Below are 26,579 nucleotides of genomic sequence, written 5' to 3'. Positions count from 1 at the left end.
CTCAGGCCAAGTTCCAAGGCATCTCTCAGCATCTAGCATAGTGCCTGGCAGACAGGAAGCTCTCAATATGTAGCTGTGGAGGGAGGGAATGAGTGAATGAGTGAATGAGTGAATGAGTGAATGAGTGAATGAGTGAATGAGTGAATGAGTGAATGAGTGAATGAGTGAGGTCCCACAGCCTCCAGAGCCTCACAATCAAGATGCCTTCTGTCCCTACTTCCTTCCCCTCCCAGCTGAGTCCTGGCTCCTGGGCCCCAGCCAGGATGACTTTGCCCCAAAGCATTGTTCTGGCACCTGGAGCTTTCTTTATGCAGAAGTATCAATTATGACCCCAAATCCCCCGGGGTGAGTGGCCTGGCCTCCCCATCCCTCCTACTGTCCCTCTTCCCTGGAGAGCTTCACTCTAGCTCCACAATGCCTGACACTGAGAAAGCCCCAGGCCCAGCCCTACCCAGGATGCAAAAGGTCCTCAGGGCCACCCCTACAGGGTGCTGCAGGGGACAAGGCACTGGGGGGGGGGGGGGGAGGCTTGTTTCCCAGCCTGAGGTTTCACAGGCATCTCTGCAGGGGGTTGTGCACCTGCCCCAGCCCCTGCCCAGTCCCCTGCTGTGCTCGCACTGACTCAGAGAGAGGGCTGTGGGAAGGGTGGGCCAGCCTGAGCTGGGCAGGGTACCAAGGTCTCAGCTGGGCACTCAGGCCAGGACTGGGACTGGGACTGGGACTGGACTGGGACTGGGACAGGCAATGAAGGGACAGGTTGTCCTGTCCTGAAAGAAGCTGAAAGACCAAGAGGCTGAGACCAAGAGAACAGAACCCAGGGAGGTCATGAGGGCTGGTTCCCATGAGGCCATGGCTAGGGGCTGGCCCAGCAGGCACCTACTTGGTCCCTGGGCCCCTCAGGTGGCTGCCTGATGGACTCTCGAAGATGATAAGGCCTCTAGCCAGCCTCCAACCCCTGGACTCCAAGTCACCTAGGACAGTGTTGGCTGGGGTGGGGTGGGGCGGGGAGTAGGCTGAGATCTCCAGGGATGGCCCTGGGGAAGCCAAAGTTGGGGTAAGGACAAAGGCTATGCTCCCAGGCCGCAGGACCCTCCATCACAGGTCCACACACCCACTGGAGCCCTGGCCCTCTGCCCGCGAGATCCACGCCATGCTGGCATCTCCCTCCGCCCCGCGCCCTCCTGCCTTGCTCCCTTGGTTTCTGCATTTATGCCCTGACTCCCTTGTTAGACTGAGCTCCCAGAGGGCCGGCAGCCTGGCCCACCCTGGGTGCCAAGGAGAGTTTTTAAATAAAATGAAGCACAGAGACTGGGCAGGTTCATGAAGAGGGACAGGGGCTGCCAAGCATCAACCAGAGGTCTGAAGGCATGGGGTAGGTGGGGAGGTAAGAGACTAGAAGGGCAAGAATCCGGGGGGGTCCTTGCTGGGGGGGAGGGAACAGAGGAAAGGCCGAATGAGGTAGGCCCTGCCCGAAGGAACTCTTGGCCCTCCATGGAATGCCCAAGGTGGTCCCAGTGCCCGGTCCCTGTCTGCTCCTACATGATCCATGTCCTGCTCCCATGCACCGCCTGAGCACACAAGATTGCGCGCCCATGCATGCAGCACATGCACACTCTGGCACACATGCCAGCCTGCAGCTTCCCGAAGCCTGGGGGGCACCTCCAGCCGCCTGTCCCCTGACCACAGAGGCCAGGCTCTCCTTGGCCATGGGTGTGCTCTCCTCCTGGTCCCAGTCCTAGTGCCTGATGCTGACCTGGGGCCACAGAAGAGGTACCCAAAAGGCAGAGGGAAGGGGGAGCCACACCCTACTGCCAGAGGCAAGCAGAGGTCCCCGGCTAAGCTTGGGACACCTGTGGGTGTACACAGTGCCTCAGGTCCAGGCTTCAGTGTCGGGCAGATGGAGGCCTGGGAGGCCTCCCCGCCCTCCAGAGTCCAAAGAGCACAGGTGTGGCTGCCTTATGGCCTCACCGCCTGAGTTCAGCCCGCCTGCTGGGCCCAGCTCACCTCATCACGGGGCCTCTGCCTGGCACTAGCGGAGAAGACAGGAGAAGACACTGCCCTCCTGCCACCAGCTCCAGTCACCAGCCCCCTCCGGGGGACCAGGCCTCACTGGAAGCCAGGTAAGACCCGGCCCTCAGGAAGGTAAGGGCCCAGATGGCTGCCGGGGACCCCAGGGTGGTGGGGGCAGCTCAGTGGTGTCCCGGGCCAGGGTCTCGGGCCCACTCCCAGGTGCAGCCAGGACAAGCAGCCCCACGAAGGGCGTGGGACTCAGCCGTGGACGGGTGGGTAGGCGGGCGGGCAGGCTGGCTGGGAAGAAGGCAAGGGAGCCTGGGCTCCAGAAGTTTCTCCAGTGGCCGTGATGCAGACACCCCTTCCCTACTCCAAGCCCCTAAACTCAGGGGTAAATGGAGGAACTAGACTGCCACCACCCCTGTCCCCTGCCAGGGGCAAGACAGGCCAGAGCAGCCTCCTCCCTTCTCCTGTGGTCGGGATCTTGAGCAGCAGAAGCTGCAGAGGGACTCACGGGGACCATCCTGGCGTGGGGCTGGGGCTGGGGCTGGGGCTGGGGGGCAACAGGGAGCAGTATTGCCCGTGGCAGAGTTTGTTTTCCCTTCTTTCTCTTCCGTATGTAGAAGCAGGAAATGTTGCAGCTGGCTGGGGGGTGGGGAGCAGGCTTCCGACACCCCTCACCCCAAACAGACAGAGAGCCGGCGCCTCCCCACAAAGCTTTACCTGTCTACTAGCAACTCACTTCCCCACACTGAGTCATCAGAGCCTCCACTATTTTCATAACAGTCCCATAAACAGGGGCGTGGGCTGCTCTCTTACACTTTGTCCAGAATACTCGGGGTCCTGTATGACACAGGTTACCGCGCAGATCGTGGACACCCAGACTGACACCCATTCGTGATGCATAGATACCGCATTCAAACAACACATGCCCTTGACCCACACCCTCAATGAGGTCCCACCCGGGAGTGCACACACACACACACACACACACACTCACCCATCTGAACATCTTCCAGGTCCCTCTGCACCACGAAGGCACTCGGGGGACAGCAGGGGCAGGACGAGTCTGTCCCTAGGGACTCACAGCCCAGTGACAGAGGCACATATATAAACAACTCCAGCATGGAGGTGGCAGCCAAACAGGGCTGGGGCCATTGTCTATTAAATACGCACTGTGCCCTCGGGCCTGTTACCCTCTTTGAGCCTCAGTGTCCTCATCTGGCAAATGGGATAATAACAGATAATAACACCAGGCAAGGACATTTTGAGAATTAAATGAGTTGATGGAAGTAAGTCCGTAGGACAGCAGTGGGCACAAGGAAGTCCAAGTGGTGGTGGTGAGACTTAGATGACATAATGGTCATCAGGGCCTTGGCACCAGGCTCAGGCTCGCAGCACTAACTGGGCGGCTGTTGTTAGAAAGGAACAGACAAGGTTCTGGGTGACATTAGGAGGGTGCTCTAGGTGGGGGGGGGGGGTCAAGAAGGGCTTCACTGAGGAGATGAGAGCCTGGTCCAGGCCTCAGGCCGGGTCGAGGACAAGTCACAGGATCAGCACCCTGCCCCACTCTGCCCTGCGGTTTCTCTCCCCAGCTGACGGCTGTCCCTTTGGTTCAGTTTAGGGTCTAGGGAGTCATCAGCAGTGTCACCATGTCCCGGCCCAGCAGCAAAGCCATTTACAGTAAGCTGTCCCTCTGGTCCCCTCTCCCTGGCCCTCCCTCTGAGTTCCCTGGACCCCAGCCCTCCGCTCTCCCCCTCCCCATGCGGCCCACCCCTGCCTATGCCTGTCTCACCTGGTTCTTCTGTGCAGTGCACCGGAAAGAGTACGTGCACAACCTGGCCTCGGAGCCCACCTGCCTGCAACACCGGGTGGAGGTGAGTAACCTGGGGCCCAGTTTCCCCATTCAACCCACATTTTCCTGTGTGCCCAACACCCTGCCCAAAACCAGACATTCAAACAAGTCCTGCCTCAGCCAAATCTGGTGGGTGCTAGTCCAACAGCCTAGCTGAGCATTGACTAAGAACCAGGGAGGCCCAGGGGAGGCCCAGGGGAGGCCCCAGGCAGGAACTGAGCATCTGCTAAGAGCCAGGCAGGACCAAGCAGTGGAGGCAGGGTCAGGAGGCAGGTGCAGCCACCCCCACCTATCTCTAGACCCACCCCCTGACACACCCACCAGTCCCCAGGGAACTGCTCTTTGCCCAGGATGTGGCCTGACAGGGAAGAAGGAATGTGTGAGGTCAGCGGTCCCCACAAGGGAGGCATCTGGTCTTGAGCTCCCAGGGCAGGTGGGGCACAAAGGAGCTGCCTGGAGGCCCTGCCTGGGAGGATACTGGCACTGTGACATCAAGTCGCCTGAAAGGCTATGGACACAACCAACACAACACTGCACAGACTAGAGGGGTGTGGTGGGGAGAGCAAACACCTGGGCAGCAGCAGACTCTGGGCTGTCCCGGAGAAGGAGGGAGGGACACAGGGCAGCAGAGCTAGGGCTCCCCCAGCTGGTAGGGACCAGGGCTCCTGGGCTTCATGGTGGGCATGGGGTTGGAAACTAGCTTCCCTGAGGCCCAGCAGGTGAGAGCAAGAGGGGGCACGTCCAGGATGCCAAGGCGTTTGCTCACCACGTCAGGGGCCTGAACGTGCCAGCGACTCCTCCAGGAGAGGAGCTGGGACCTGTGCACAGAGCAGGGCGGTGGGACCAGAGGCAGGAGGCAGATGGCACTCCCCGGACAAGGGCCTGGAGGGACTGAGGGGCGAGACTGTGACTCGGGAAGGCTGCATGTGGATGGGAGGAGGGAGGAGGGAGGAGGGAGGAGGGAAGAGGGAGGAGAAAACCTGCCAGACCAGCTGAGGGAGGGGCCTGGGTGGAGACCCTGCCCACTGCGGACCTCACTGGGCAGGAGTCAGGGCAGAGGCCTGGCCGGCTCTTCCCCTCCCCGCCCTGGGAGGTGCGGGATGAGCAGAAGTGGGAAGGGGGTATGGGGACCAGCGTGAGCAAAGGCATGGAGACAGGAATGGTAGATCAGTGACAAGGCCCAGGCTGGGCGAGTGGATCCCCAAAGGCACAAAGGAAGCCAGGGACGAACCTGAGGGTCCTGTGTCCCACCCAGAGGAGTTCAGGCTTTATCTGTTGCGTGGTTGGAGCCCACACCTACCACCATCCCGCCCCCTCAGCTGGCCTGGGCTGTGAAAGGCCATGTCCCTTCTCCAGAGTCCTAAACCCCCTCGAGCAGCCCGTCAGACCCCACCCTGGGGGCCCTGTCCTCGCCAGCTCTGGCCCTCACACCGGCCCTTGAAGGCTGCTCTACGGGAAGGCCATGACTTCCTCCTCTGCTGCCCTTCGCCCCTGCCCACCACCCCCTGTGATCCTCCCCGTGAACCTCCCTCCAAACCTGCTCCCAGTCCCGGGCCTCCTCCTCTCCCCTCAGCACCTGATGACCTGTAAGCTGGGCACTCAGAGAGTCCGGGAGCCCAAGGACGCAGTGCAGAAGCTGCAGGAGATAGACGCACAGGGCCGGGTGTGGAGCCAGAACCTGCTCCTGCAGGTCAAAGACGGCTGGCTCCACCTACTGGACATCGAGACCAAGGTCAGCACTCGCGCCATCCCCCGCAGTGGGCCATAACTAACCCGGGCTGTGGCAAAGCAAGTGGCAGGCATCAGCTCCACCCCTCTATGCCTCAAACAGCAGCCACCCCTCCCCATGTGCCATACACATCTGGGCCTTGGAAGAGACCCGGCACAGAGGCCGAGGGGTCAGGGACATTGACACTCCAGCCCCAGGCCACTGGAGGGCTGGGGCGACCCAGGTCAGGAACTGCCAGGAGCAGGAGCCACCCTGGCTCTCAGTGACCTCACAGCCACCTCTCCACCTGGCCCAGGAGGAGCTGGACTCTTACCGCCTGGACAGCATCCAGGCCATGGACGTGGTACTCAACTCCTGCTCCTACAGCTCGGTCCTGTCCGTGACCGTGCGGGAGGCAGGCCTGCAGGGCGGCAGCACTCTGCTCTTCCAGTGCCAGGAAGTGGGGGTGAGTGGCCAGGGGCAGGGTCTAGGAAAGCGTGAGTGTGGGTGTGAGTGTGGGGCCCGACTCTCTCCCAAACACACACACACACACACACACACAACCTGCTTACCTGCTGCTTCCTCCAGGCAGAGCAGCTGAGGACCAGCCTGCAGAAGGCCCTGAAGGAGGAGCTGGAGCACAGGTAGGCAGCCTCTGCCCAGCCCACCTGCAGGAGCTCAGAGCTCGGGCCTGGGCAGGAGCCCAGGAGCCTGTAGCCCACAGAACCTGGGCCTGGAGTGGGAGGGTCCAGGCTGGATCCAAGGTGTAGATGGGCTGGCGCCGAGCCCAGGGGACACTGGAGACTGTCCCTCGATCCTGACATGGGACCTGAGAGGGTTCGGAGGTAGGCAGGTGAAGCCAGGTAGAGTCAGGGAAGGTTCCAGGTGGAGACTTGGAGAGAAGTGTGGGGAAAGCTTCTGTCCCAAGAGCACTGTCAAGGCTGTGTCCTCATTATGTGCCCAGCAGACCCCGATTTGGAGCCCCTCACCCAGGACAGGACAAATGGAGGGGGCCTCCTCCCGAAAGGCCACTCCCTAAGGAGCAATCACCCCCCCTGGAGCGGGGGTATCCTCCAGAACAGCCCCACTGGATGGCCACAGAGCACAGTGAGTTTGGGGTATGGGGGCGGGTGGGAGGGGTTTTAGGTCAAAGATGCCATGGTCCCCTTACATTACAGGCATACCACCATCCCCAAGGCCCCTGCTACGACACTCCAGTGCCCAAGAACTAAACACCTTCGCTCAGCCTCCTCCAAGGCAGTCCCCAGCCCCCGAGAAACCAGTGAGGGATGAGGTAACTACAGATTATCTGGGATTTCTGAGCCTGGCCAAACGGAGGCCCACCAACCCTTCCCCTAGGGAGCCAGGTCCCAGGACGGCCAAGGCAGGCCTTGGGCTGAGGAGGGACGGGGAGCCTCGGGCAGGGCCAGGGCTGGGAGTTCCGGGCTTGGCCTAAGTGCCCACTCAAGGCCAAGAGCTGTTTGTGGTCCAGGAGGTGCTGAACCACGTTCTAGAGGACATTGAAGTGTTCATGGGACACCTGAGGAAGACCCAGGCAAGCACCAGAGTTAAGAAGACGAAGAGACTGGGAAAGAAAAAGAAAAAGAATCAAGGGGGTGAGTGCTGAGGCCAGGGGAGGGGGGGGGTCCTGGAGTCATCTGTGACCCGCTACCTTCTCTCCTTCGCCCACAGGGGTGACACAGGCGCAGTACATCGATTGCTTCCAGAAGTTCAAGTACAGCTTCAACCTCCTGGTGTGTGGCTCCCACCAGTTCCCCAGCCCTTCCTCCCACCACCACCCCCAGCACCCCCTCCTCTCTGGTCTCATAGGCTCCCAGGCTTCTCCAGCTTCCCCCCTGGGACCTCCTCTGCCCCCTCTCAGGGCTTTGGAGGGATTGCCACGCTGCCAACCAGGGCCCAGAACAATTATGGGGCCCTGATGAGGGTGGGGTGGGGTGGGGTGGGGTGGGATGGAGGGTGCTGATGGCAGCCTCTGTGTCCCCAGGCGAGGCTGATCCTCCATCTGCAGGAACCAAGTGCCGCAGAGCTGCTGCACATGCTCTTCCAGGCTCTGAACTCCGTGAGTTGAGGGAGGTCAGGGTGGTAACGAGGTACAAGCTGAAGTGTAGACAAAGCAGAGGCCAGGGTGGCGGGCAGAGGGTAGAAGGAGGCTGTGGGGTCTTCCCCTCCCTCACCCCAACACACCCTCCTCGAACCCAAGACACCATCCCACTGGGGACAGCACCCCTCTGCAGACTAGACAGGCTGGGGTTGGAGCCATGCCAACAGGGCTCTGGGGGAGCCGGGAAGGAGCAGCAGGCCTGAGGCAATGTGGCATCGCCGAAGTGGGCACAGGGATACCAGGCCCTTTCCCACTCCGGCTGGGCCCTACAGGAACCTCGGCTTCCTGACACCTTCCATCCTTCCTTTAGGTGCTGGCTGAGTGCCCTGAGCATGACCTAGCATCCCAAGTGATCTCACCCCTCCTCACCCCCGAAGCCATCGACATGCTGCAGTTCTATCTAAGCCCCCCGGACAGTAAACTCTGGAAGAGCCTGGGTGTGGCCTGGACCACCAGCCGGTGAGTGAAGTCAAGGCCAGGCACATGGGGGCACAGGGCAGGACATTGGATGTGGCAAACTCTACACTGTAGCAAACGAGAAACATCTCAAAACAAGTTGGAGGGCTCTACATGGAGTTCCCAACTCTATGTTAGACTAAGTATGAACAATTTCCTTTTAAAACCACCACTTGCCAACACCCGCCACGGAAGGAAAGGCATTAATTATCTCAGAAAAAAAGAACAATTCTTCCCAAGAAAGTCAAGTTGGCGACCTTCTACTAAAATATTTTCACATTTTCGAGGACAAAGTGAAAACTTTGTCTCCATCTGGCCCAGAGTTTCAAAATTATTGACGTAAGAGATGCTGCAAATGTGACATCTGTAAGACTTGGCGACCAACTGGCTGAGGAGTTTCAGATCAAAAGTGAGATCGCAGGTCCATGTAACCATGAGATGGGCAGTTGGACAACAAGGCCAAACCGATGAGAGCCATAGGAGTGGGGATAAAAGCAGCTTGGATGTGCTCGGCTGAGGTATCAGAACATTCCAGAGAGACAGGGTGGCCCCGACCCCAGGTGAGAGGTCCCGCCCCGGCTGAGGGTTTGAGAACAGTCAGTGCAGAAATGATGGTTGGCGCCACCTAGAGGTCAGCGCTCCAGCGGGCGGCCCGGAACGGACCTGAATGAACAAGGTCTGTCTGACCCAGAGAGAAAGGAAACTTCTACGTGTAGGTAGATAAAGGAAAGAGGGAGGCAAAGTGAAATTCCCGAGATTCAAAAGAACAAAAAATAAATAAATAAGCAGAGGCATAAAAACCTAGAGATAAGAGGATTTTAGAAAGAGAAGCCAACCAGGATATAAGCCACTTGCTCTAGTATCTTGCCTAGTGAGTTCTTTTCATTACAGGGTTTGCTGTCCAACCCATCCAATGACATAGATTATAATTCAATGTAATCTCTCTTTAATTGTGATAGAATATGCATAAGATGTAGTTTACCATTTCCATGTTTTTAAGAGTATAATTCAATGGCATTAAGTACTTAACGTTGGGCGACCATCACCACTACCCATTTCCAGAATTGTCCCATCACCCCAAACAGAAACTCTGCACCCGTTCAGCGATTAACAAAACTGTACTGCTTCCTCCCTCCCCCAAACGCCCAGCCATCTCCTTCTACCTTCTAACTCTGTTCATCATTTTTAAATACAAACTTAGGTCAGATGGGCCCTAAAATGTTTTCTAATTTCTTAAAATAACAAGAAATTCATGAATAAATGAATTAAAAGACAAAAATGCAGAAAATAGACTAAAGAGGATGCAAAAACTCTAGAAAAGTTGTATTTCAGGCACATTATATTTAAGGTGGCTTGATTTTAGGCAAACTGACCCAAAGCTATAAACAGTGCTAAATGCTGTGGTCCAGAAGGATATGGACCATACAAGGCCATTGGACTTGGCAATTGGGAGACTACCGGGACTTTAGAAAAACTGATTTCAATAGAGTAATGGCAAAAATCAGGCTGAGAGGACTAATGAAAGAACCAGGGGAGCCCGGCTGGGCGTGGCTCAGTGGCTGTGTATCGACCTAGGATCCAGGAGATCACAATTCGGTTCCCAGTCAGGGCACATGCCCGGGTTGCGGGCTGGATCCCCAGTCGGGGCGTGCAGGAGGTAGCCGATCAGTGACGATTCTCTCGTCATTGATGTTTCTGTCTCTACCTCTCCTTTCCTCTCTCTGAAGTCAATAAAGATATATTTAAAAAGGAAGAAGAACCGGGGGAAAGAAAGTATAGGCAGGGCGTGTAGACACATTCTCAAAAAATTTGCCAAAGGGAATGTAATAGAATGACAGCTTAAAAGCAGTAGTAACACAGTCAAGGGAAGACCTGAGCTTGTTTTTAGAGCAAAGAGAAGGAACCACTTAAGATTCAGGAAAGGGAACAATTTATTTGATCCCATTGAATAAATATTATTAGTTGCTACCTATGTGCCCTCCACTGTACTCAGGATAGCAGCCCTCAAGGTCATGTGAGAGTCATTTGCAGTACAGTGTGGGAGAACCTGGGGTGGCCCAAGTTCAGTGACAGTGCAGGAGCGGAAATATTCACCTCTCCCCGCAACTTAAATTTGAACCCCGATCAGTGCAATCAAGTGCCCAGAGTGTTCTTATGGAGTTGGTGTATCTGAACAACATGGGCAGAGGTGAAGCTGGCCACAGATCCCTGCCCTGTGGGATCTGCTCACACCTAACTCTGCTCCTTTGTGGGTGTTCTGGGGCCTTTCACCTGTGCACATGGGCTGTGTCCTCCATCACCTAGGAGACCCCGAGGCTAGGCTCAGTCTACTCCTCCATGCCACATGCCACATCCTACAGCCTGGCACACAGTGGACTCAGCTCATTTTTCTCCCCAGGGACAACTGGACAGGCAGTGAGCCCCAACCCTACCAACCCACGTTCTATGATGGTTGGCAGCCTCCAGAACCTCTCAACCAGGTAAGGGGAGCTTAGCACAGAGCCCTACTCAAAGCCCTGGTCTCTGGCTAGTTTCTGCCTTCTTGGTCAAAACCATGGTCACATGGCAACTGAGTACCCACATCTGGATGGTGGGCAGGCAGGGGAGGGGATGAGAGGTAGCTGTGTGGGAGATAAAGTGGGTCTGTGGTCTGATACCAGCTCTCCATCTTCATGCTGGCTGACCTCCTGCCCTCGCTCACTCTGTCCTGCCCCCATAGGCACCCTCAGAATACCAGGACTCTACTTCCCTCCGGTAAGCCCGGGGCTTAGTCAGGACCATGTGGTTATGGGGAAGGTGAGATGGGCTGACCCTGTGGATCTGTGGGTGCTTCATCTCAGAGACCCTCTGGGCTCTCTTTTAGCCAGACACACATGTGTACAAGAACTTGCCTTCCCCACCTTGAGTGAAAATGCAGGTTTTTACCTTCCCGAGCTCCAATCCCTCTTCTAGCGATATTGCCCATACCTGCCTCTGATTTCCCAGAGCTCAGATAGAGAAGAGCTCAGGTAGAGGAAAGTCCACAGCTGATGAGTCTGCAGAAATCAGCCACATTCTAGACCCCTGCTGCCTGCAGAAAACCCACCCCCAGCCCACTAACACTGACCTGTCATTAAGCTCTGTGGAAACCCAAAAGTCACCTCCAGACTCCGGGTGGGAGGTAGCTGGGGCTCTGGGGCTGGAGCAAGGGCTCAATTTCTGAGGCCCATTCTCCTGACTCTGTCTGTGGGGGCGGGGCAGGAGCGTTAAGTCAGGGAGCACCTTACACTTGGCTCAAGAGGAGACACACAACCATGGTTCTCAGTGTGGGGACCCCAACCCTGTGCCCTTCACCCCAAGATCTGTCAAGCCAGCCCTGAGAATGCAAGTCTTATATGAGTTTGAAGCCAGGAACCCAAAGGAGCTGACTGTGGTCCAGGGAGATGTGCTGGAGGTGAGGCTGGGGCCTGAGCCTAGAAAATCAGGCAGCCTGGGGTGGGTGGTGTGGGGGCGGGGCTGCCAAGATGGGTGGCCTGGAGAGGGAGAAGGAAAGTGGGGAGGGTTGGGGAGGGAGAAAGCCCTATGGGGGAGGGGAGGCCGGCTGGACAGAGGTGCCTGTGACTGAGGGTGACTCTCGGCAGGTTCTGGACCACAGCAAGCGCTGGTGGCTAGTGAAGGATGAGAGAGGAGAGAGTGGCTACGTTCCCAGCAACATCCTGGAGCCCCTAGAGTTGGAGGCGCCCAGGACCCCAAGCCAGTCAGCCCTTCGGGTATTGCCTCCTAGACTATCCTGAAGCTCTGAGGCCAGAGTCAGGATAGGGGCGGGGAGGACTCAATGACAAGTGGAGAAGGCCGTCCTGGTTTGATTTAATCTGTATGATCACGTACTCGAGTACAAGTGAATCATGGAGCCAGAGCAGAGACCAAGCCTGGTCCCTGCCAGAAAAGCAGACCACGGAGTGACATAAGTAATCTGACTGCAGCCCAGAGAAGGGACCCAGACGATGGGGGCTGTGGGTGGCTCTGGGCAGAGACGGCCTCTGACTCCCAGTGCTCCCCGATTCTAGGCTCCAATGCTTCGACTTAGCGCCAAGCCCGAGGAGGTCACAGCCTGGCTGCAGACAGAGAACTTCTCCCCTGTGTGAGTGCCCAGCCCCGAGGGGGATGTTGGGAGGCCCTTAGTGAAGGGTTCACACAGTAACCAAGGAAACCTGGAGCCCAAACATACCACCTGACCTACACGGCACCCACTGGCACCTGCATGGTATATGACAGTCCCACAGGCCGCCTCCACTGTGTTAGACAGCAGAAGAGGGGCTGAGTTCGTGCCTCCGTTAGAGCACTAAGTGGGGAGCCCTTGCCATGGGGAAGGCAGAAGGATTGGTTTAAGCCAAAATGCGAATCTTAGTCCTTCACTTCCAGACACCCTACTCCATGGATGTTCCTAGAACCCCAGCCTCCAAGCCCAAACAGGCCTTTCTCTACCCAAAGACTCAAGCCCAAGTCCTCTTGCCCCACCACTGACAGCCTCTCTTTCTTCCCAGCACGGTGAAGACCCTCGGGTCCCTGACGGGGACCCAGCTGCTTTACATGAGCCCAGGGGAGCTGGAGATGCTGTGTCCACAGGAGGCCCCACGGGTCATGGCACGGCTGGAGGCCGTCAGAAGGATGCTTGGGGTGAGGACGCCTTGGGGTCCTGAGGCCCAATGGAACTGTGGGGTACTCCTTAGTGACAGTAGGAGTGTGGGTGGGTGAGCCAGGAGTCCTGCCCTGGGGTGGAGCCGAGTGTGGTGGGTACCGGGCACAGGCTCGTCCCCCAGGGGCTTGACTTCATGCGCTCAGGCAGGCCTGGAGGCTCCAAGCTGAGGGTTAGCATGAGCTCTGGGGATCCCTTCCCTGGCACCAGCCTCACCTCAATCCTTTCCTCAGATAAGCCGTTAGGCACCAACTCAGACATCTCCAAGACCAAGGCCGCCTCTCAGCACGATGGAGGATCTGATACCCTTTGGAGCCCCAAGAATTCCTCTTTCAGGTGCCCAGTTTGCAGCAAACCCCACGCCCAGTTCACACAGCAAAGAGGACAGGCAAGTCCAGAGGTTAGGCGAGTGGCGCCCCCTCTTGCTGTGTTGGGAGCCCTCTCCAGTGACCATCTATTTATTGCCTCTATCCTAAGCCTGGATCATGTGTGCCTAGATTTGTCAGGACTCCTTAGGACTCTCCTCCCCAATAAAAGCATCTTCAAGCTTGTGCCTCCCTTGCATCTTCTGTGCCTGATGGGGGCCAAAGGCAGGGAGGCAGGGGGAGCTGGGACCCTGGGCATGACACAGCAGCCGCCCTACATCCATCGCCCGACCAGACTGAGTGGGAGTGGGAGCTCCTACTGCAACCTGGGACAGACAGTCAGAATTTGAGAATTACGGCCCAAGCTCTGCTTACCTTCTCTCTAAACAAACTCCCAAATAAGGGCTATGCTCACCATCTTTGTCCTTCTGGGTACATTTCTCCCAGTACATCCCAAGGCACCGAGCAGAGCCGAGGGCGCAGTGCTTCACGGGAGCAGAGAGCTGGGCCTGCTGACCGTGGTAGGTTTTGATCAGCCGCACTGGCTGATGGGCCAGAGAAGCACTAATAAGCATGTCACACGCTCCAGGCTCTACTTGGCAACTTCCTCTTTTAATACAACTTTTGTCCCCTCCTGGCGGGTGAGCTGACCTCAAGCTTCCTCCCCAGCTTGTCTCTAGAGGCAGAGCATAGGGATCACTGAACTGGAAGTTCAAAGTCCACCAATTGGCTGGCAAGGCGTTTCACTCTCTGAGCCCCTATTTTCTCAAAGGTTAGGTGAGGAGTTTGGGGACTGTCTGGGGCTTCTAGGATTTGCTATACGCAGCAGTCTTTAATCTCATAAATGTCATGGACTCCACTCCCCACATAGCAGGTTGTACTTCTACTGATTCAGTCTACACATAAGGCTTGATGTACCTGTGAATCAAGGGCCCCTTGTGGGTTCTTAAGATATTTTCATAAGTATCTCTTAGCTGAATTTGTCCAGGACCCTAACATTGCGTAGGCCCCAATGTTTACACTGTCTATGTCATTCCCTCAGGTTCCTGGCCTCAGAAAAATCATCTCTTTTCCCTCAGAAAAGAGAAAACAGGATCTGACTGTCAAGGGCAAAAGAATGGGGAGAGAAGATATTAACCCATGGTCCTCTGGGCTTCAGGGAGCTGAAGGAGTCTTAGAAAAAGAGGAACTCCAGGGCCAGGGAAAAAAAGCATTTTAGCCCGATGCTCCCCAGATTTCTCAGCAAAGACTAAATGAGGTGAGGGACTGCCTGGACGTCCAAGCTCAGCGCTATTAGACCTATGTTTGAATCTCCGGCCGCTGCCCATGAGAACTTGAGAGCTTAGAAAGGCAACTCACCCACCCTCTCCTGGCCCCCATTATCTCCTTCTATACAATGGGCATAAGACCTACGTCAGGAAGTTGTTTAGCTTACACTGGAATAAATTAGCTGACGCATATGAAATACCTAGGTGACTGCCTGGCACGTCACTGGTGATCAATAAACGCTAGTCTTACACCTCGAGTTCATCTGCCACCAGGCTTTCGTTATCTTGGGAGGAGAGATTCAGGCATGATTCATGTATCTGTCCGTATGAGTTGCACTTTTTTCCCTTCTTTTTAGTGAAATGTCCTTTTTAAAAGTCCTAACATTGCTTCATCCAGACTAATGGAGAACTAGGAATGTCCACACCCGGGCGAGGCGGGGTGAGGCTTCGGGTCCTAAGTGGTCGTGCTGCGTAGACACCCCCCCCCAGGCCAGGAACCTTTGGCGTAGCTCTGGACCCCTGCCCACCCACTGAGGACAATGCACACCCAGGGTGGCAATTCCCTGGTGGTCAGAGCCTCGGTCTTGCCCGCCTTCCCCCCAGATACATGTTTACATTATGCATCTCACTCTCCTGGGGTAACCGGGGCCCTCGCGGCTTGGGCTGTGGGCGCTCTTCCCACCCTGACCGGCACCCTTAAGGGAGCCCGTTCCCGTCTTTGGGGAGCGCCGCGCCCCAACCCCCGGTCCCCCCGGCTCTCGCTGGGATCCTCCCGGGTCTCGCCTCGGGGTCGCCCGGCCCCATCCCCAGGGGCTGCAGAAGTCGCGCTTGCGCAGGGGCTCCTGGGACGCGCTCGAGGCCGGGACCCGGACGGTGGGGGCGGGGCGGGGCGGGGGCGGGGCTCTCGCGCCGGCCCCGCCCACTCCCGTCGGGTATAAAGCCCCGCCCGCGTTCCCCCGGCCCGAGTCCTCCATCTACCTCCAGCCCCGAAGGCAGGGAACCGCCGTCACCATGTCGTCTAAGTCTATGGTTCTGGGTTACTGGGATATTCGCGGGGTGAGTGCCCTCTCGACGGCCGAGCCGCTCGGTCAGGGGGACGGACGCGGGGGCGGCGGCGGCGGCGGCGGCGGCGGCGGGGACGGGGGGCAGGGCCAACGGTCTCCCCGAGAAGGGAAGGGGCTGCCCTGGGACCCCAGCCGCGCTCGCCTCGACGCGCCGGCCCCCCGCGAGTCCCGGGCCGGGAAGCCGACCCCTGCCCCGGCCCTGGGACCCCGGGCCCCGCGGACGGGGGGCTGAGGCCAGCCAGCCAGCCAGCCACCGGGGCGGGTCCCGGGGCGGCTTCACGGCCCGCGGGGCGGGACGCGGGGCCTCGGCAGCCGCGGGTGGGGGACGTTGGCGGCCGGGCCGGGCCGGGCCGGCCGGGGTCGGGGGCGGGCTGCGCAGGCGCCGACCGGCCTTCTCCCCAGCTGGCGCACGCCATCCGCCTGCTCCTGGAGTTCACCGGCACATCCTACGAGGAGAAGCGGTACATCTGCGGGGGAGGTAAGACCGCGCTGGCCCTCCAACCGTCCCTGTCTCCTTGTGCCCCGAAGGTGGCATCACTCCGAAGCCGAGTGGCCCTAGCGCCGTGGTCGCCTGGAAGCTCTTACCTGGAGCTGGGATTCTCCCCCTGCCCCAGCCCCAGCCCCACCCCGTCCTCAGGTCTTACCAACCAGATAGGCCCCGCAGATGGGGGCCTGGGAACGGGCGCTTTCTGCACTAGGTTATTTCTTTAGACCCTTCCACGGCCCTCCCTCCGGCGGGACACCGAGGAGGCCGGGTCCCACTGCGTCCTCTCTCTTGCAGCTCCTGACTATGACAGAAGCCAATGGCTGGATGTGAAATTCAAGCTAGACCTGGACTTTCCTAACGTAGGTGGCTTAGGAGGAGAGGGGCCAGGGGGGACGCCCTGGCGGCTTCGCTCGCTGGTGGCGGGGGATCTGGAATTGGGGTTCTCTCAACCTGTATAGAAGAAATAGAATTCAGGGGTTCTTGAACTTGGATAGAGAAAAAAAATTATTTCCACTAACCACTAACTAAAAGTGAACAGTTCCTTCTATTGCGAATATAGGCAATAAGTGGCGCTGGTTGTTAGCTATGTCTGTGACTGTGTCACTAGTAGAAATCAGGTGTTTCCGTATTCTGTTGGGTGTGTTGTAGATGCTGTAAATATTTACAGTCGTCATACTTTGACGTTGTGGTGCTTATTGCACCCGCTCGTTATTTAATTCACTAACAGGCACATATTACTGTTACAGTTTTGCTTCTTAATGTTTTTGTAAATTGTGTAAATATGCGTAATTTGCTTTATGCGTTTAAAAACCTTATTCTGCAAAAGGGTCCGTGGCATGCACACACGCGCACACACATGCACAGAGCGAGATCACGAGCCCCCGTCTGAGTCAGGTGGGGACCCAGCCGCTGCCTTCTACTTATTTGCTTCCTCCTAACACGGCACCTTCTCTTTCCTATTCACTGCCCCGCGTGTCCCACCTGCCCCAGGAGAGGCAGGCGGTTCATTTGCCCTGTCCTTTGCCTTCCAGCTGCCCTACCTCATGGATGGCAAGAACAAGATCACCCAGAGCAACGCCATCCTGCGCTACATCGCGCGCAAGCACAATATGTGTGAGTGGGGTAGGGCTGGCTGGTGAGGGAGGCCAGGCTGGCCGCTCACCGGGGAGTGGATATGCCAAGAGTGATTTCTTGTCGTTTGGCCTACAGGTGGCGACACTGAAGAAGAAAAGATTCGCGTGGACATCATGGAGAACCAGATAATGGATTTCCGCTTGCAGCTGGTTCGACTCTGCTACCACTCGGACCATGTGAGTTTCCTCAGCAGGTTTGTTGTGTAACTCTGGTGTTGCCCCTTTTCCTTTCCAAACCCCTCCTTTCCATCCCTACCTGGAGGCAATGAGAGGAAGGCTCCCGGAGAAGGAGCCCCTAAGTGTCCCTCAGTGGCCTGGACCCCGATTAGCTATGAACATGATGACAGCTCCTCTTTCTCTCCCAGGAAAAATTGAAGCCTCAGTACCTGGACCAGCTACCGGGACAACTGAGACAATTCTCCTTGTTCCTGGGGAAATTCTCCTGGTTTGCAGGGGAAAAGGTAGGAAGAAAGGAAAGGGAGGCGATACCTTTCTGTCCCTGCAGGTACTCATGAGCTCCCCAGCCCTCACCATCTTATTGCCCCTCCAGCTCACCTTCGTGGATTTCCTCACCTATGACGTCTTGGATCAGAACCGTATGTTTGAGCCCAAGTGCCTGGATGAATTTCCAAATCTGAAGGCTTTCATGTGCCGCTTTGAGGTGATGGATGCTGCCAGCACCTTCCTCTTACAGAAACACTCACAGGCTCCCCCCAGCTCCAAGGGACCCCATTGTGGTAGATTCTCGCCCAACACTAGCGTTTGCCTAAAGGGATCAATGGTTGGGCCTGGTTTCTGTACCCTGCGGGTTCTGTCTGCAAGAAGGGGGGGAGACAGGCAGCTTGTGAGTGTCGCTGGTTTGAAATGGGTCTGTTGGCCGTGCTGGTCTTTACAAGGTTTCGTGTGCTCCCCTTCAGGCTTTGGAGAAGATCGCTACCTACATGCAGTCTGACCGCTTCTTCAAGATGCCCATCAACAACAAGATGGCCCAGTGGGGCAACAACAGACTGTGCTGAGCAGGAGGCCGACTCAACTGCTTCTGTCCCCTCTTGCCCCAGGGGGCCTGTGCTCTTTTCAATAAATAGCACTTGGGCTACTGGTGTCCTGCTGGGTTTCTCTTGGGAGTAAAGGCTGAGAGGAATGATAGGGGAGAATTACCAAGTTGTGACTGTCCCTGCAGCATCGACACCCCCAACCCTCAATGGTGTTCAGCAGCTAGAGGGTCTTGCCCAAGCCTTGAGGGTGAGCGCTAGAAATAAAGGTGAGATTGCATATGTTTAGGGAACAGGTGTGTTACATGGGACTGGAGCCCCTGGGAAGACCTGGTGATGACATCGGTAAAACTGTGGTGCTGTGTACTTAACAGAGCTGGAGTTCAGAAACAGACCCTCATCTGTGGGAACTTAGTGTGATGAAGAGTGTTTCAAACCCATGGGCTAACTGACAAACACAATGGGGACAGTTACTTAGCAATTGAAAATAGAACTCTCCCTCACACCACTCACCGCAATGAGTTCGTCTGGAATTTAAAGGCCCAGTGTGAAACACAAAGCTGGAGAAGTATTAAGAAAAATGTAAGAATGTCTGGTCAGAGGATGGGAAAGTTCTCAATAAGACGAAAAAGCCATAGGAAAGACTTAAACAGTATCAAATCTTTAAAACTTTCCATAATAGTGCACAATAAGCAAAATTAAATAAGATTAAAAACAAAGGCCCAATGTAAAGCCTATACAGAAAACTCCTATGGATCATTAATACAATTCAGTTTTTAAAAATGTCCCCTGTCAACCAGCAGCCGAGGATCTCTCTGGGGAGGGAGGAACAGAGGGCCTCAGTGGCCAGGGACCAGGTAATGTCAGGGAGGATTAGTACAGACAAGACATGAAGCAGACAGTCTAACTCCCACCTTTTGCCACCAGTAGTCAGATATCCAAGCCAATGTCTTGGGTCTGGGAAGCCTTTGGCCAGAAAGTGTAAAGCTGAGAGTCTCTCTGCCATCTGACAGCTACTGAGGTGAACTTCCTTAGTGTGAGGGAGTGAAGTGTGCCCTAAGGGAAGGTCTTGTAAATTGTGGGTGGGAGGGGTGCAGCAGAGAGGTTGAGGAAGCACAGGCCTGCAGGTGAAATGTATATCCCATGAATTCCTGATAGGCAATGAACAAACCACGTGTTCCAGCTTTCCTAGTTATTAGGTGAGTGAAAATCTACTTAACAGTTCTTCAAAAACAATGATCTCACTCGCCCAGAGAGCAGGAAGGCACTGAGAGGAACAGAGCCACCCCACAGGAGGTGTGGTTACCAGGCCCCAGCCCCCCACTGATTCCAGCATGGGCCTGGGAGAGAGGGCTGTCACACGCCTGCCTCCGGGCAAGGAGGGGAAGCGGACGCCCTACCCTCCAGAGGCACAGAGGCTGCAAGTGTTGAGAAATGAAGTCTACTAGGGAAGGGCTTGTGCAAACAGCAGCACCAGTAAGAGCTTTAAAAAAACTAAAAAAACTTGTAATAGGAGAAGCTCCCCAAAAAGTGTTAGAGAGGCTCATTTGTATTCATTGTTGAGGGTTGAGCAACTAGATTAAGGCATTTCCCATTCTGAAGCCAATAGCTTATGTAACTCGAGAGAAATGCCTTGTAGCATTAGTTCATGGCTGGGATGGGTGGAGTGAGGGCCACTGACAGGTATGGACACGGGTCTCTGCCTTTCCAGCTAGCTTAAGGGCTCAGAACACCAGAGTCTGGACTTGGAACAGAAATCGTATATCCCTTACCCTTCAGCGACAGGACTAGGTCGAGCAATGAGCCACACTGATCAAAAAGGGTTTAGGGGGTTCGGGGAGGGGGGGGGAAGAATTGGCACTTAGTGATTTTTTCCAATGTGCAAATTCGCTCATGTCACTCTCCTGCTTAAACACAATTAATGGATTCTTAAACCTCTGGGGGGAAAAATAACAATCTCTTCCAGTTAACAAAATCCTTCCTGATCTCTCCACTTCCCATCCAGCTACGTCTTGGCAGGTGCTGCCCTCTCCTGCCCTGGAGCACCGGTTCCAGCCTGTCTAAATTCCCAAGGGATCCACGCCGTCACTGGAGTCAGGCTGCTGGGTTCAGATCCTGGCTTTGCCACGAAAAACTGACCCCTGTGCCTTGGGCCTTCTCTGATCAGTGCACCCCCCCCACACACACTGGTTGTCATGAGAAGCCTGGAGTACCGAGAACAGCCCCATGTTCTATATATAAATATAAGTTGTCCCAAAGCAACAGGTCCTCTTTTATCTTAATGCTTTTGTATTGCTGTTCTATGCCTGGGATACACATTTGCTCTGGCCCCCTTGGCCTGCCCAACACTATTCATCTTCTTAGGGAAGTGCAGAGGTCACTACCTCAGGGAGGCCACACCCAGTAACCCCTGCGGAAACCATTAGTGGTGGTCACCAACGATTTCCAGTGCTTTCCACTGGGGAAAGCTTCCCCACCCTCTTCAATTTAGGTGTAGCCTTGCAGCTTGCTTTGGCCCATGAAACCCGCATATTTTCCAGGCAGAAGCTTGAAGAGCCAGGCGTGTGTTGCCGCCGTATCTGCTTCCAGCAGCTGCGCTGACTCAGGCGGCAGGTGCCCAGCTGAAGCCGCCATCAGTCTAGGTCTCCGACACACCACAGGCAGCAGGGCCCCTGTTGACCACATGGGACCTGAAGCTTGAGTCGGTTAAAAAAGCGTGTATTAAGCCACTGAGCTTTGTTTTATCCTGACCAACATTCCCCCAGCAATCCCAGGCCAAGTTAAATGCACCAGTTTTAAATCTAGCCCCATAGCATTCAACCTTTCCCTCAATCAGTACTTATCACACTGAGCTCTAATTGCTCATTTAAATGTGTGTCTCCACCACTAAACTGTAAGTCACCTGAGAGCAGGGACTGTGTCTTAAGCAGCCTTGTGTGCAGTGATTGTGTAGAGCCCGACACAAACCAGGCACCCACCCAGGGCACTGTTTCCCTTTGTTCTCATGAGAATTGGGACGAAAGAAGGGATTGCTTCAAATAGGTGCTTGATGCTCTCAGGGCACTTTTTAAAATTCTGTTCTGTTCTGTTCTGGTTGGGTGACAGAACACAGAGAAATGGCGTACCCTGTTCTCCAGACTTGTAGAGAGGGTTTAGGTAGAAGTGTGGGAGTCAAGACAGAAGTTCGGGTTCAGGAACCAGCAAAGAACTCGGAGGCTGGAGCGTGGGTCATGTCAGTCCATGGTCGGGCTTGCTCCTGGCTTAGGCCAAATTGAAACAAAACGCTTGTGAAAACCAGGATAGGCTCTTGGGGGCTTTTCAATGAAAATTATTATAGGTAACTCACGTGTGAGATTTAAATACAGAACAAAGATTAAATGGATGCGTGTGTATTTGAATTTCGAGTGAGTAGGTGATGCTGCATGGCCCCACATGAAGACAGAGGGCCACCCCGAGGTCATTAGAAGGGTGTGTTCCCCAGGGTGCAGAGGGATGGAAATCCATCCAACAGGCTCACGTTCGCGTTATGTTAGAAGTTTGAGGAAACTAGAATAGGTCCATATTTTGTTTTCCATGGTGTAATGTTTCCATTGTATTAACATTTATTTTTTGAACTGTGACAGACCCTATGTGCTTCCTTCCAAAGTTTGTTTCCAATGGGAAGAGCCCTGGAAGAAGGTAGGAAATATGGGGGCCTGGGGGCCTTTTGGACAGGACTCTGCTTTATCGGGGGAGTTGTTGGGGCTGCCCCCACAAAGTGGGAGCAGCCAGGTCTAATTAAGGAGGAATATAACGATTGGCATTTACAGAGGGAGTTGTCCTGGAGTCCATCAGGATCAGCCCCTCTCATTCTCTGCTTCCCAGTCTTGAATTACCATGTGGCAGCAGGCAGGTGTCTCTGTGCCTGTCACCAATAAAGGTTTCACTCATCAGGCCCTGGGAGTTAGAAAAATATAAGCTAATGAAGTGGGGTGACAGTAAACCTGAAAGTGGAGACAAGAGCCAACCCAGAGATTGGCTGATGTCAATAAAAAGAAAAGCCTTATTTTGCAGCACCTCTTCTGAATCTTCTCACCCAAGGAAGGCACCCTATGAGCATCATAAATAAATGCAGAGCAGTTTACCTGCGAACCCGAGCGCAGGCTGCTTCCTGCTGCATCACAGAGCTCACCTAAGGGTCCCTCTTCTTCCACCTCCCATCCCCTTACTATTTTATATGGGGTGAATTGGGGGTCATTGACATGCTTTAGTCTGTCGTTTTCAAAATATCGATCTGAGTGTCACCCCAGAGATTCTCAAACTTGGAAGTGGGCACAGTGGTTGACACTTTGGGCTGTCCCCATTTGGAGCAAAAGAGGGTGGATGTTTTTGTCTGTACGGGGGTGGCTGCTTTGTGTTGGGTGGGAGCATTTTCTGGCAGTGGCTATCGTAATGACCGGTTGGAAATGCAGACAGAAAAGACTGCATTTGTCCTCTTGCATCTTTGAAATCCCCCTTATAGGTGGGGAATTTCTCTTGTTCCGAGTCCCACCTCTGCCAGGTGGAAGGCTGCTTAGCTGCCTCTCAGCACACCTCCCCATTTTCTAGTTGTTGCAGAACCTCCACTGCTGCTGGGCATGTTACTTCCCAGGAGAAAGATGTCATTCCCAATAAAATTAAGCTCTAGGCCATGAGATATAAGTAGAAGTGTTGTGTGTTACCTCCAGGAAGTTTCCTTAAGAGGGAAAGAAGAGCCCCCACTCCTCTCTCTGCCTCCTGCTGTTTGGAACGCAGCCCTGATGGGGCTCTGGCAGCCATTTCGCACTATGAGGTGGCAGAGAATGGGGAGACCTCGTGCTGAGGATGCGGGAGCAGAAAGTTAAAAGGCTGAGCCTTAAGGCTACTATGAAGCCACCATTACCGTTGCTTAACTGTGCACCTTCAGATCTTTCTGCACAAGAGAAACAGCGTCTGTCCTGCTTAAGCCTCTGTTATTAGTCGTACCCAGTGGAACTTAATCCTACTGATTCACTGGTTCTTCCAGCCTCCCCGTGGCTCTGAACTGCACACAGGGGTGCAGGACTTCAGTCTTAAAGAAGCAGGCCCTGGGAACTCGTTTTCTAACAAGGGTCAGGACTCTGGAGGCAGCTGTGGTCAGACACTTGCACCCCATGCTACGTGTCAGGGGTAGGGCCTCGGGTGTCTGTGCCCAGCAATGGTTGTGGGGTGTCCTCCAGAACAATCCCACAAGTAAGGCCTGCTTCCTGGCTAACCAGCCTCCCAGGTCAACCCCCTGGCCTCCCAGGGATTCCACGAGCTACCTGATACCCCTAAATAAATCCTTCCTCCCCCCCCTTCAGCAACCAGGAAGCGATGTGCCACTCCCCTTGGGTGTATTTGAAAATGAGATCTTATTCTTAATACGTTAGCCTCCAACCTACACACCTTAAACGACTGGCTTAACACCAAGGTTTCCTCCGGACGGGGCCTTAACTTTTATGCCCCCTTTTCGGGGTGTGGGAGCGACTGCAGTTGGTCACCAAAATCCACTCTTTTGAAATATGGGTCTACCCCTGTGTCCAGGTAGAGCCTCACGTCTGAACCTCTGGACTAGAACATGAACGACTATGACGTATGCGTTTTGGGCCTCGCTTGCACAGGGAGTTGTTTCTTGGGTTTTCTCCGTTTTCCTTCCCATACCCATGACATAGCCTCAACCAAGGAGATGGAGAAGCACCCTAGGGGATGTCAGAGCCACAGGAAGGGAGGAGCCCTAGTCCCTGAATAACTTCATGGAGCAGAGCTGCCCCAACAGCCTGTGTTACCGGGGAGAAGACAAGACCTCAGTTCTTGTCATTTTTTGTTAATCTTCACCCCAGGATTTTTTTTCATTGATTTTTGAGAGAGAGTGGAAGGGGGAAGAAACAGAGAGAAAGAAACATCATTGTCAGAGACGCATTGATTGATTGCCTCCCACACACGCTCCAACGGTCTAGGGATCGAGCCTGCAACCAAGCTACATGCCCTTGGCCCGAATCGAACCCGAGACCCAAGCGTCTGCGGGCCGATGCTCTAACCACTGAGCCTGAGCCAAACCAGCCAAGGAGGTTCTTGTCTTCTTGAAGGAAAGTTTTCCATCAAGAGGCAAAGTGTAGAAAAGTAAGAATTTATTGATTGAAGCAAAAATAGACTTAGGACAGTGAAACAAGGAAGGGCATAGAAGCAACAGGAGAGCCAAGGCTGGGATGCCTTGGCTCACTGAGGTCAGAGAAAAGGGGGCCTTGGCGACAGGTTCAGGGGGTTGGCCAGGGGCGAGCTGCCACTGCTCATTGCTCCCCTGGTTGCAAGTCTCGTGGGGTCCACTTAGAGGGAAGAAGGGAGAAGGGAATGGCAAGCGCATGCTCCCCTGGGTCCTTCACCCTGAGCCTATTTATCTCTTTCTTGCAGGTGGACCTCTTAGGGGAGGTCTCAGGGGAGGGTCTCAATAGAATATTCATCAGCTTTCCAGGTGTGCTCTTTCAGGGTCGTGGTCTCCGCTGATTGGCCAGAGCCAGGGCAGGGGATTATGAGGTTCTTGTTTTCCCAATTTTGCCTTGGCATCTAGGGCTTTCTGCCCTGGTGAGTTTCTATACCTGGCTCGTCTTTGCTCTGCTCATGTCTGCCTAACTGCCTATAACACCTGCATTATTCCCCATGGAACATGAAAAAAGAATGAATTTCCATTTTCAACCAGCTTTGCCTTTCTCTGCAGATACAATAACAATGGCAGGGAACTTGTAATTAACCACAGGTGATTGCAGACCCACGCAGGGAACCCTGATGCCACATTCTCAGAGTGTCCTGTGTTTCCTTTCTCGAAGGGGAAGACACACCCCAAACGATGTCTGAGCACTGTCACAAGGCACCAAAGTATTCCTAGTCTTGGGACCTCTGCTGGATCCAGCCACAATCAAATCTTCTTTTCAGTTGCCTCAGTTTTGTGGTCGGCAGTTAGATAGACATGAGCAGATCAAGGATGCTGGGCCAGGTATCGAAGGTCACCAGCGTGAAAAGCCCTGGATGCCTAGCAAAGGACAAGTGTGGGGTGGGACCTCACCCCCAGGCTGACCTTTCCTCCCCTAGCATATCCCTGGTCGTGGGTTTGGACCCCCTGACCTTCCCTCCCTAGAGAGAACATTAGGCCTCAATTGTATTTCAGCTTCAGGCCCAGAAAAACAGCAAAACCAGAAAAGTGACCTCCGGCTGACCTCAGGACCAGCTGCATTGGATAATGACCCCCTGCCTCGGCGCCGACCAATCAATCCGTGGAGACCTAGACCCTGAAAGGACACACGTGGAAAGCTGCTGAATATTATAATGAGATTTTTCCCTGGGACCGCCCCTAAAATCTCCACCATTAAAACCCTTAGGAGCATGGCCCTCTGCCTTTCCTCACCTCTTTCCCCTCCCCTTCCTCCAGGTGCCTCACATTTACCTTCCTCACTTCTAAGCCCCAAGGGCCCGCCCTTTGCCTCTCTAACTTGTTTCCTAAGCCCATTTCTTCTAGGAATTACTCCTTTCACTTCTGTAATTTTATAAATAATTGTTCTACTATAGCTTGAGTCTTGGCTCTGAATTCTTTCCTAACCAGAACTCAAGTACTGAGGTTGCTGAGCCCAGGTCCGGTCTGACCCCACCTGCTTAACACCTGGCGCCGTTCCCACTGCCCCCAACAGTTTGAAGCACATACATTCTACTACTTCTGCGCCAGACTTTAAAATACTTAGCTTTTATAATTCTGACCACAATGTTTTAAAAATTGTTTTCATTTGCGACTGTCTTCGTTATCACATCTTCCCTCCTTTTTAAGGATTGAATTCTTTTGTTCTTTATTTCTTTGATAATCACCTATTACGTCTCAAAGCTAATATTTAGGCTTTAATGTAGCTACGCCCTTTTAATCTGAGCTCCTAGATCAGGAGTCGGGAAGCTTCGGCCGTCTGTGTTTGAAATACTGTTGGAATGTAGCCCCGTTCATTTGTCTGTTGGCTTTCACACTTCAGTAGGTAATTGACGGAGACCACATGACCCAAAAAGCCCAAAGTATTTACTATCTATGCCTCTACAGAGAACACTTGCCAACCCCTCTTCTGGACCTACATCTATTTTACTCAGGTTTAATATTTTTATTCTCTGCTTATCTTTTATCAGTGTCAATCCTAGTTTCCACTACTGCTCTTTTTCGTACTTACCCCTCCTATCTTTAAGTTAAAGTTTAATAAGCTTTTGGCTTAACTAATTTTTCTTACCCATTTCATAAACTTTGGTTAGCTTTGCTGAACTTTTATCTTACCAGTTTTATCTTTTTAAATTAATCATTGATTTCTTAACGACTTTCATCATGATTCCCATGGCTCCCTTTTTATTTACTAACTTTTAGAAGTCCAGTTGCAGGTAGAGATCATCTGGACAGATGCCCAACAAGA

General features: G+C 54.5%; 2 protein-coding genes across 3 annotated transcripts; both read left to right on the top strand.

The window, feature by feature from the left end:
• The first annotated feature begins 2,025 nt into the window (after window positions 1-2,025).
• On the top strand, window positions 2,026-13,379 carry EPS8L3 (EPS8 signaling adaptor L3). Of its 2 annotated transcripts, none has more exons than XM_081122113.1 (19): window positions 2,026-2,120; window positions 3,630-3,693; window positions 3,823-3,887; window positions 5,439-5,597; window positions 5,890-6,039; window positions 6,162-6,217; window positions 6,541-6,680; window positions 6,752-6,867; window positions 7,066-7,189; window positions 7,266-7,327; window positions 7,579-7,653; window positions 8,006-8,154; window positions 10,550-10,631; window positions 10,871-10,905; window positions 11,491-11,584; window positions 11,772-11,900; window positions 12,198-12,271; window positions 12,675-12,807; window positions 13,060-13,379. In XM_081122113.1, exons 2-19 carry the CDS (start codon window positions 3,663-3,665, stop codon window positions 13,069-13,071), a joined length of 1,686 nt encoding a protein of 561 aa, XP_080978239.1. In that variant the 5' UTR covers window positions 2,026-2,120; window positions 3,630-3,662; the 3' UTR covers window positions 13,072-13,379. The 2 variants fall into 2 exon arrangements, with proteins under 2 accessions (XP_080978239.1, XP_080978238.1); XM_081122112.1 differs by having other exon boundaries at window positions 11,392-11,584; window positions 13,060-13,378.
• A 2,007-nt stretch (window positions 13,380-15,386) lies between these two features.
• On the top strand, window positions 15,387-18,426 carry LOC308549478 (glutathione S-transferase Mu 5). Its single transcript, XM_081122116.1, has 8 exons — window positions 15,387-15,515; window positions 15,926-16,001; window positions 16,305-16,369; window positions 17,042-17,123; window positions 17,220-17,320; window positions 17,509-17,604; window positions 17,694-17,804; window positions 18,061-18,426. The coding sequence occupies exons 1-8, from the start codon at window positions 15,471-15,473 to the stop codon at window positions 18,157-18,159; spliced, it is 675 nt and encodes a 224-aa protein (XP_080978242.1). The 5' UTR covers window positions 15,387-15,470; the 3' UTR covers window positions 18,160-18,426.
• Window positions 18,427-26,579: the final 8,153 nt, after the last annotated feature.

The sequence above is a fragment of the Miniopterus schreibersii genome (genome assembly GCF_964146895.1).
Source record: "Miniopterus schreibersii genome assembly, chromosome: 19".
In the NCBI taxonomy this organism is placed as follows: Eukaryota; Metazoa; Chordata; class Mammalia; order Chiroptera; family Miniopteridae; genus Miniopterus; species Miniopterus schreibersii.
Note: the sequence above shows the minus strand (reverse complement) of the source record. Positions and strands in the feature narration are given on the sequence as shown.